Below are 10869 nucleotides of genomic sequence, written 5' to 3'. Positions count from 1 at the left end.
AGGGAGAGTTAGAATCTCCAACATGACTAGGGAGAGTTAGCGTCTCCAACAGGGCTAGGGAGGGTTAGAATCTCCAACATGACTAGGGAGAGTTAAAGTCTCCAACAGGGATAGGGAGAGTTAGGGTCTCCAACAGGACTAGGGAGAGTTAAAGTCTCCATCAGGGCTAGGGAGAGTTAACGTCTCCATCAGGGCTAGGGAGAGTTAGGGTCTCCAACAGGGCTAGGGAGAGTTAGAATCTCCAACATGACTAGGGAGAGTTAGGGTCTCCAACAGGGCTAGGGAGAGTTAGAATCTCAAACATGACTAGGGAGAGTTAGAATCTCCAACATGACTAGGGAGAGTTAGGGTCTCCAACAGGGCTAGGGAGAGTTAGAGTCTCCAACAGGGCTAGGGAGAGTTAGGGTCTCCAACAGGGCTAGGGAGAGTTAGAGTCTCCAACAGGGCTAGGGAGAGTTAGGGTCTCCAACACGGCTAGGGAGAGTTAGGGTCTCCAACAGGGCTAGGGAGAGTTAGGGTCTCCATCAGGGCTAGGGAGAGTTAGGGTCTCCAACAGGGCTAGGGAGAGTTAGAGTCTCCAACAGGGCTAGGGAGAGTTAGGGTCTCCAACAGGGCTAGGGAGAGTTAGAGTCTCCAACAGGGCTAGGGAGAGTTAGGGTCTCCAACACGGCTAGGGAGAGTTAGAGTCTCCAACAGGGCTAGGGAGAGTTAGGGTCTCCAACACGGCTAGGGAGAGTTAGAGTCTCCAACAGGGCTAGGGAGAGTTAGGGTCTCCAACACGGCTAGGGAGAGTTAGGGTCTCCAACAGGGCTAGGGAGAGTTAGGGTCTCCAACACGGCTAGGGAGAGTTAGGGTCTCCAACAGGGCTAGGGAGAGTTAGGGTCTCCAACACGGCTAGGGAGAGTTAGGGTCTCCAACAGGGCTAGGGAGAGTTAGGGTCTCCATCAGGGCTAGGGAGAGTTAGGGTCTCCAACACGGCTAGGGAGAGTTAGGGTCTCCATCAGGGCTAGGAAGAGTACAATCCTCCAACAGGGCTACTGAGAATTAAAGCCAGATAATAGAGATTACTGACCAACAAATAGAACGTGTTGGGGTATAGTACTCATGATATTGTACTATTCAAAATTCATAACTTCAGACATTTGTATATGGCTGTGCAAAAAAGAAGTAGTGTGTATATTTGTCAAGGTGCTGGTTGTACAATAATGATATGACTGTGTCAAACTGTAAACATTTGTCTTTTGCAGATGCTTTTGTGGTGAGCCTGCCCGAAGCAAGCTTGAAAGTCAAACTCAGGAAGCTTTGTAGTTTAAATTTACATTTTAGTCATTTAGCAGACGCTCTTATCCAGAGCGACTTACAGTAGTGAATGCATACATTTCATGCATTTTTTTTTTACTTGCCCCCAGTGGGAATCAAACACACAACCCTGGCGTTGCACACACCATGCTGGCGTTGCAAACACCATGCTGTACCAACTGAGCCACAGGGAAGGCCATAGTTGGCGTCAACAGGAAGCTGTTTAGGCACAACTCGCCTTCTCACCTCTGTTCTGTTCATCAGAAAAACAAATAAAAACAATTTAAAAAAATATATAAACCCTTTAAGCATATTAACAGTATAAATCTTCCCTCACCTACACATTTCACTACGATTTCTAAGGCTTTAATTACATGTACACCTGTTGCTGACCTCTGAGGATCAGAAAGTAACCCATAAGCATTTCAGGCAAATCCAACCCAATTCGGTATTGTTTAAATGTCCAAAAGGTTATTCTACTTTAACTTTTGATACATTCCTTATTTCATTCAAATACATCATAAAAAGCATACAAGAAACAACTATTATTACACAGGTCTTAATGCAAATTTAGGCTGTTGGTAGTCAGCACTACAGACCAGTCTTATATAGTTTGATACAACTTCTTGGGTCTCATAGACACTAACCACAAGCTGTTTCCTTTAGTTCTGCGCTGAATCACATAAGAGGTGTCTCATGGGTTGTCTTCTTTTGGCATAAAGCTAAAGGGAAACTGTAGTTGTTCAGTCATTTTGCTTCATTGTGAAAGCAGACAGGTGAGTCTGGGGCATTTTTCTTTTGATGTTGTCTGATAAGACTCTGCTCACAGAGAAAACCTTTAAACACAAAATTATTCTGTGAACACATTCTCACAAATGTTCACCTTCTAACAGATGTTTTAACCAAACATTTCTATATTTTTGTTGCATTTAGTATGGAGGCGATACAAGAATGGGTCAAAAAATCAAAGGGAATTGTGTCTAATGTGGCTTGTAGCTTCTGCCTTGTGGTCTTGGAGAAGATTCTGGAGATGGAGGTTCGGTGTCCCTGCGATCATATATGGAAAACTTTCTTAACGTCTGCATTCTTTATCATTCCTGCCTTTTTATCATTCTTGCTGATGCTACAAGTTCAAGGACCTAGGAGTAACATAGTAAAATGGAAGGCTTACTTGTCAAGCCTCATCCCTTCGTTGGTGTGGTTGATCATACTGTTCTTTGATGGTAGATACTTTGCTTGTGCCATGGCAAAATTAAATGAAACAGGAGTCATTCGTAATGACGATTCTTCTGTGAAAATGTGTGAGGATGCAGGGAAAGATCAACATCAGAATTTCCTTTTTTGGGAAATCTGTTCTCAGGTGAGAAACCAGACCAATCCTTTACATTAATGATATATGATTTTTGAAGAAAATAACTTAGAAATGCCTTATGAGTTTATTTTAATCTGGGATTTAAAAAAACACAAAGAGGACCCCTGGTCCCCAACACTTGGTAAACAGCTGAGGGATGGGGCTGGAAGTGCAATCGCTCTCAAATTCATAGACAGAGATATGGAAGCAAAGACTGATTGTCTATAAGATAAATTGTTATAGTTTTATCCATGTTTTGAAGCTGTTTGTTTACAAACAATGTAGTAAAAAAAGCATATGGTTTTGGTTCTGATGGGGTAGGACAGTCGAATTAAACTCATGAGACATTTCTAAGATATATTCTTCAATAATAAATGTCTTTATATGATTAATTTAAATCCAAAAATGGATGTCCCAATCCCAGATTGCCCCTTTAACATCTGGGAGGTGGAAATGTTCTTCCATGAGATTGTGCAGTGCATTGAAACAAACCTCTTAAAAACTACAGTGATGAAAAAGCTGTTGTTGTTGTATTGCATAAACTGATTCTGTTTTCAGTTTTTATGATTCCTCTTGTTTTAGGGAATTGGTATGGGTCTGCTCTTGGTCACCTGTGTGGTGGTCATATTATCCATATACTGCAACTGCAATTGTGAGTTACATAGAGATGACCAAGATTCAGAAAGAGGAGGAGGAGGATCAGGAGGAGGAGGAGGATCAGGAGGAGGAGGATCAGGAGGAGGAGGACCAGGAGGAGGAGGATCAGGAGGAGGAGGAGGATCAGGAGGAGGAGGATCAGGAGGAGGAGGATCAGGAGGAGGAGGAGGATCAGGAGGAGAAGGATCAGGAGGAGGAGCAGGAGGAGAAGGAGGAGGAGGAGGATCAGGAGGAGGAGGATCAGGAGGAGGAGGATCAGGAGGAGGAGGAGGAGGATCAGGAGGAGGAGGAGGAGGAGAGGGAGGAGGAGCAGGAGGAGAGGGAGGAGGAGGAGGATCAGGAGGAGGAGGATCAGGAGGAGGAGGAGAAGCAGGAGGAGGAGGATCAGGAGGAGGAGGAGCAGGAGGAGGAGGAGGAGCAGGAGGAGGAGGATCAGGAGGAGAAGGATCAGGAGGAGGAGGATCAGGAGGAGGAGGAGGAGGATCAGGAGGAGAAGGATCAGGAGGAGAAGGATCAGGAGGAGGAGGATCAGGAGGAGGAGGATCAGGAGGAGGAGGATCAGGAAGAGGAGGAGGATCAGGAGGAGGGGGATCAGGAGGAGGAGGAGGAGCAGGAGGAGGAGGATCAGGAGGAGAAGGAGGAGCCGCAGGAGGAGGAGGAGGAGCAGCAGAAGCAGTACCAGCATCAGAAGCAGGAGGAGGAGCAGGAGGAGGAGGAGCAGGAGAAGAAGGAGCAGGAGGAAGAGGAGCAGCAGAAGCAGTACCAGCATCAGAAGCAGGAGAAGAAGCAGGAGGAGGAGGAGCAGAAGAAGAAGGAGCAGGAGGAGCAGAAAAAGAAGAAAGAGATGCTTTGCTTCCAGAAAGTTGACGTCACCCCATTGAAGTTATGAATTAAAAAGGATTCAGGTTAGGGTTAGTGTTTAGGGTAGGGTTGAAGAAGCTGTTGAGAAGGTACGCAGGCCCAGAAATTGATCAATATGATCTGTATAAAATTACATTTTTTTTTTTTCACACAATCGATAAGTAACCAATTTATGACTTTTCATTTATGAGTGTGGAGATTAAGGAGCGTTTTCTCGGACACAGATTAAGCCTAGCCCTTGGCTAAAAATAAAGTTTAATGGTGAGTCTCCATTGAAAAAGCTTTTAGTCCAGGATTAAGGTTAATCTGTGTCCATGAAACTGCCCCTATGACTGAGTTTACAAAGGAAGACCAACTCTGATCTTTTGCCAATTATTTGTCATATTTGATACAGTACATAAAGTATCTGATATTTTTCCCAATGTGTAAACAGCAACAACAACAAAAACACACTCTGTTGAGTTCTGATTTGTAACACATTTGTATGTGATTCCCAATGAATTCTGATCCATCATGCAAAAGTCTAAATGAAGATTTTTTTCCACATGACCTGCAGTTGCCAATACAACCACCCCAAAATGTAATGAAACAGTAACAGAAAATGGATGAAAAAACCCATCTTAATTGGGTTCCTACGGCCCTGCTACATTACAGCCATCGGTCGTCCTACATTATCATTAGCCACCAGCCATTGAGGGAATGCTTCCTTTGAAATCAATGAAAGCTACTGACAAGAGTAGTAGGTTAAGGCCCAGCTCTCTGTGACATTTTAGAGACACAACTTGCAGATGCCCACGCACACTCATGAAGAAGATTCACTTTCACACACAGAGCACAAAGAAGAATGAACATTGAGGGGGGATTTGGCATTGATTAAAGAAAAAAACGAAATTAATTGGGAGTGACATTTATTAAAATAACGATTTAAGGTTAAATATGTGAAATGTTAAAGGTTGGAAACATGGGGAAATATACAGTGGAAGATATTAAAGGGTGATTAGAGGAATGCAGTAAATGGTTAACAGTTTTATAATGTTGTTTAGCTTAGAGGAACAAGACCTTAGGGCCAATAGGAGGGTAATAATGAAATGTCATGTTGTTTGCTTTAAGGTACGATGCATATAGACTATGTTTGTTAAGCTTAGAGGAACCTTAGACCATGTTGATAATGAAATGTTATACTGATGAAATGTTGTAATGATGAAATGTTTAAGTTGGTGGATGTTAAAGATGTAATGGGGTGGGGTAATAACGTTTGGTTGGAGTAAGATTAGAATTGAGTGGAGTGAGGAAGGTTCATGATTAAAAATGACTGTTAAAGGTAATTAAGTATGTTAAGGAGTTAGTTGGATTTGGAAATCGCTAAATCGGTTAGGTGAGACTGGTTTGGTGAGAAAAAGGTGAGAGTTAAGGGGGCTGAAAAAGCACCTTTTTGAACGATGGCCTCATTAGGTGTTTGTTCACCACTGAATGCTTCATTGGGGTAGCTGTTAGCCACAGTGAGTTAGCAGAAAGAAAAATGGAGGGTATAAAGGAGGCATGATTTTGGAGAACGCAGAACTCTCTTTGAGCTACAAGAACCTGTCGACTGCTGGAGGAAGATTTTTTCTGTCGCGTTTTAGTTTAAAATATATTTCGATTTTTATTATACTCATATTTAGATTTTCATTATACTCAGTTAAAGAAACATTTAGGAGGAATGCTGAAGGTTACCTCATTGATAGCAGTGTGTTAAAGTAGCTGTTCAGGTTTTTAGACGCCATCTGAGGGACTGATCATCCTGAAGAGGGAGCCAAAATAACTGTTTATAAAGTTGTAGAAAGTATGAAACCGTTTTTTATTTTTAATAAATATTGTGCTTCTCCTAAAATGTTAATAGTCAAAAAATATTGTATTGGCATCCCAATAAGGGTTTAGTTAAGGGCGCTGCAGGGGTCTATCAGTTTCATTTGCTGTTGATGTTTGCCTGTCATTGATTGGTGATATTGATTTGTGATTGATTGATTGATCTGGAATTTTTTATGCCTGTTTCTGGAATTTTGAATAAACTTGTTTTATTGTTCTAAAACCCTGTTTCAACAAAGACTCATACAAGTGCAAGTCATTTTACTCTAGGTTTCTGAAATAGACTTGATTAATTGAGGATTTTTCAGCATCTGGTTAGTTAGTCTATTGGGGACCAGAGTGGCTGGTATAAAGAAACCTAACCTGAGAACCAGCTATTGATACTGAGTATATTGGTAGGAGTCATAAGGAGGGGTGTCTCAGGGCTAAAGCCAACCCAGAGGAGGGCGACCCGCTCATAGTGTGCTAAAGTTGAAACTCTGACCAGTATGGTTCCACGGTCAGACCTGGGTTCAAATACTATTTGAAATCTTGAAAATACATGTCGTGTTTGATTTAGCCTGTCTGGAGTGCCAGGTGGGTGGGATTTGCACTTTTGAAATTATTCTATTGGTTCAATTAAGCGAGGAATGCTTTGCAGTGTTGTACTAAGAGAATGGTGAAGTCCAACTTATTCTCTTCTCTCTGCAATTAGCAATTACAATGTACCCTCCGGTATGGTAATATGTCATTGCTCAGGATGGAGCAAAGTGCTGTTTGAAAGCTTTGTTGTAGGTTTCTCTCCACTCTGCTGATTAAGAGAAAACCAAGCAAGAATGGGAATGTTCAATTATTACATATGTAGGACATGAGCGGGCCCCCCCACACACACATTAATATTCGTTAAGTCAGAGCCTTATTAACCACACCCTCAGCCCAACATCTGACATCATCTGAATGTGTTAAGGAAACGCTGAACATGAAAGAGCTGTCATTCACTTGTCTGTCAAACTATCTGTCTGGTTAACACACCTCCTCTGAGCAGAAATCAGTTCAAATACTGTTCAAAATAATTTCACACTACTTTAGCTGGGCTTGATTCAGCTTGCCCGGGCAAGGGAACCAATAGAATAGTCACAAAAGTGCAAACCATGTCCTTCGAGACTGCAGGTAGCCTAGCGGTTACAGCGTTGGGCAAGTAACCGAAAGGTAGCTAGTTCAAATCCTGTGAGCAGACTAGGTGAGTAAGGCACTTAACCCAAATTGCTCACCTGGGGGGTCACTGTTGATAATGGCAGGGCCTGACCTTAACCCCACTCTCTGAGGGTGTCTCAGGAGGAGTTGTGATATGCAACAACAAAAAATAGAACAGGCACCCACCAAATTATTATCTGGCACTCCAGGCAGGTAAAGCAAATGCTCAAAGTACTTGAAAGATTTCAAATAATTTTTTAACAAACCTCTCCTGAGAGATCAATCAATCAAATGTATTTATTAAGCCCTTTTTACATCAGCCGATGTCACAAAGTGCTGTACAGAAACCCAGCCAAAAACCCCCAAACAGCAAGCAATGCAGGTGTAGAAGCATGGTGGCTAGGAAAACTCCCTAGAAAGGCCAGAACATAGGAAGAAAACTAGAGAGGAACCAGGCTCTGAGGGGTGGCCAGTCCTCTTCTGGCTGTGCGGGGTGGAGATTATAACAGAACATGGCCAAGATGTTCAAACGTTCATAAATGACCAGCAGGGTCAAATAATAATAATAATCACAGTGATTGTAGAGGGTGCAACAGGTCAGCAACTCAGGAGTAAATGTCAGTTGGCTTTTCATGGCCAATCATTCAGATTTAGAGACAGCAGGTGCGGTAGAGAGAGAGTCTAAAACAGCAGGTCCGGGACAAGGTAGCACATCCAGTGAACAGGTCTGGGTTCCATAGCAGCAAGCAGAACACCAGAAACTGGATCAGTAGCACGACCAGGTGGACTGGGGATGAGGACAGCCAGGAGTCATCAGGCCAGGTAGTCCTGAGGCATGGTCCCAGGGCTCAAGTCCTCCGGAAGAGAGAGAGACCCTAGCCCCCTGGCACATAGACTATTGCTGGGGACTAAGACAGGACGGGTTGGGAGACACTGTGGCCCTGTCCGACCATACCCCTGGACAGGGCCAAACAGGCAGGATATAACCCCACCCACTTTGCCAAGGCACAGCCCCCACACCACTAGAGGGATGTCTTCAACCACCAACCTACTACCCTGAGAGAAGGCCGTGTATAGCCCACGAAGACCTCCCCCACGGCAGGTGCCAACCCAGACAGAAAGATCACGTCAGTGACTCAACCCACTCAAGTGACGCACCCCTCCTAGGGACGGCATGGAAGATTACCAGTAAGCCAGTGACTCAGCCCCCGTAATAGGGTTAGAGGCAGAGAATCCCAGGGGAGAGAGGGGAGCCGGCCAGGCAGAGACAGCAAGGGTGGTTCGTTGCTCCAGCCTTTCCGTTCACCTTCACACCCCTGGGCCAGACTACACTCAATCATAGGACCTACTGAAGAGATGAGTCTTCAATAAAGACTTAAAGGTCGACACCGAGTCCGTCTCTCACAAGGAAAGGCGGACCATTCCATAAAAATGGAGCTCTGTAGGAGAAAGCCCTGACTCCAGCTGTTTGCTTAGAAATTCTAGGGACAATTAGGAGGCCTGCGTCTTGTGACCATAGCGTCCATGTAGGTATGTACACCAGGTCCAAATCGGAAAGATAGGTAGGAGCACGCCCATGTAATGCTTTGTAGGTTAGCAGTAAAACCTTGAAATCAGCCCTAGCCTTAACAGGAAGCCAGTGTCGGTAGAGAGGCTAGCACTGGAGTAATATGATCAAATGTTTTGGTTCTTGTCAAGATTCTAGCAGCCGTGTTTAGCACTAACTGCAGTTTATTTAGTGCATTATCCGGGTAGCTGGAAAGTAAAGCATTGCAGTATTCTAATCTAGAAGTGACAAAAGCATGGATTAATTTTTCTGCATAATTTTTAGACAGAAAGTTTCTGATTTCTACAATGTTACGAAGATGGAAAAAAGCTGTCCTTGAAATATTCTTGATATGTTCGTCAAAAGAGAGATCAGGGTCCAGAGTAACACGAGGTCCTTCACAGTTTTATTTGAGATGACTGTACAACATCAAGATGAATTGTCAGAGCCAACAGAAGATCTCTTTGTTTCTTGGGACTTAGAACTAGCATCTCTGTTTTGTCTAAGTTTAAAAGTAAAACATTTGCCGCCATCCACTTCCTTATGTCTGGAATACAGGCCTCCAGGGAGGGCAATTTTGGGATTCATCATGTTTCATCGAAATGTACAGCTGTGTATCGTCTGCATAGCAGTGAAAGTTAACATTATGTTTCCGAATGACATCACCAAGAGGTAAAATATACAATGAATACAATAGTGGTCCTAAAACGGAACCTTGAGGAACACCGAAATGTACAGTTGATTTGTCAGAAGACAAACCATCCACAGAGACAAACTGATATCTTTCCGACAGATAAGATCTAAACCAGTCCAGAACCTGTCCATGTAGACCAATTTGGGTTTCCAATCTCTCCAAAAGAATGTGTGCCCCCCCCCAAAAAAATTGGGGACTGCCTCTCGTTCTTCCCCGGCAGGCTTCGATATCTGTCCAATACCTGGCCCCAAGTCCAGTTTATCCTTTCTTTTGTGACGACCCTCCCACTCTGTCTGCCGTATTCTCTCTCTTTGTTCTTGTTTCCTTATTAGGATGCCGGTGGGCGGAGTTGGGAGGGTCGTCAGCTAGATGGGAAACACCTGGGCCCGGGTGTGTCCCAGGATAAAGAGACCTCTTCCACAGTCATTGAGGAGACTCTCTCCACACAGACACCGTTGTTGATTTTGGTTGTAGTATTTTTGTGGCTTTTTGGTTATTTGCTTTGGCACCCTTCAACACCCTGCACTATTACATTCAGGCATGCAAAACACTCACTTACATTACTGATTACACACACCATTGTTAATTGTATTTAGTTTACTTTAGTTAATAAATATATATTTTTGATACTCCTTGTCTCCACGTTGTCTCCCTTTTGTTGCGAACTCTGAGCCGGTTCGTAACACTTTCCACTCCTCTATAGACCAGGTATCCATCTCCTCCCGGGTACGCTGCTTGATCCAATTGTGGTGGGCAGTTCTGTAACGGCTGTCGTATAGAGGGGACCAAGGCGCAGCGTGTTGAGTGCTCATAATTACGTTTATTTAAACTCAGAACACTAAAGAAAATAACAAAAAGAAAACTAACAGCTAACAGTTCTGTCAGGTACTGAAGACTACACAGAACACAACTAAACAGAATTCAACTGCCCACAAACACACTAGAAAAAAACCCAACATAAATATGATCTCGCCAGTCCTCCAGTATTTATGCTGCAGTAGTTTATGTGTCGGGGGGCTAGTGTAGCCTGGTTCCTCTCTAGGTTTCTTCCTAGGTTTTGGCCTTTCTAGGGAGTTTTTCCTGGCCACTGTGCTTCTACACCTGCATTGCTTGCTGTTTGGGGTTTTAGGCTGGGTTTCTGTACAGCACTTTGAGATATCAGCTGATGTAAGAAGGGCCATATAAATACATTTGATTTGATTTGATTTGGTATACAGCTGTGCATCTTTTTGGAACAATAGATACTGTAAATACAGTATGATATGACTGTGAAAAATCTGTAGACGTTTCTCTTTTGCAGGTGCTTTTGTGGTGAGCCTGCCCGAAGCAAGCTTTAAAGTTAAACTCAGGAAGCCGTGTAGCTGGCATCAACAGGAAGCTGTTTAGCCACATCTCACCTTCTCACCTCTGTTCTGTTCATCAGCCTTAGCAGGGTTAAAGAAA

At 43.6% G+C, this 10869-nt stretch overlaps 1 protein-coding gene across 2 annotated transcripts; it reads left to right on the top strand.

Annotated features, from left to right (window-relative positions):
* Nucleotides 1-1976: 1976 nt before the first annotated feature.
* On the top strand, nucleotides 1977-7518 carry LOC123724520 (cilia- and flagella-associated protein 251). 2 transcript variants are annotated; one of them, XM_045688501.1, is made up of 3 exons: nucleotides 1977-2075; nucleotides 2233-2659; nucleotides 3233-7518. In XM_045688501.1, the coding sequence occupies exons 2-3, from the start codon at nucleotides 2607-2609 to the stop codon at nucleotides 4194-4196; spliced, it is 1017 nt and encodes a 338-aa protein (XP_045544457.1). In that variant the 5' UTR covers nucleotides 1977-2075; nucleotides 2233-2606; the 3' UTR covers nucleotides 4197-7518. The 2 variants fall into 2 exon arrangements, with proteins under 2 accessions (XP_045544457.1, XP_045544456.1); XM_045688500.1 differs by lacking the exon at nucleotides 1977-2075 and having other exon boundaries at nucleotides 2088-2659.
* Nucleotides 7519-10869: the final 3351 nt, after the last annotated feature.

The sequence above is a fragment of the Salmo salar genome, chromosome ssa10 (genome assembly GCF_905237065.1).
Source record: "Salmo salar chromosome ssa10, Ssal_v3.1, whole genome shotgun sequence".
In the NCBI taxonomy this organism is placed as follows: domain Eukaryota; kingdom Metazoa; phylum Chordata; class Actinopteri; order Salmoniformes; family Salmonidae; genus Salmo; species Salmo salar.
The sequence above is the reverse complement of the archived record's forward strand: the minus strand, read 5'-3'. Positions and strand labels throughout refer to the sequence as shown.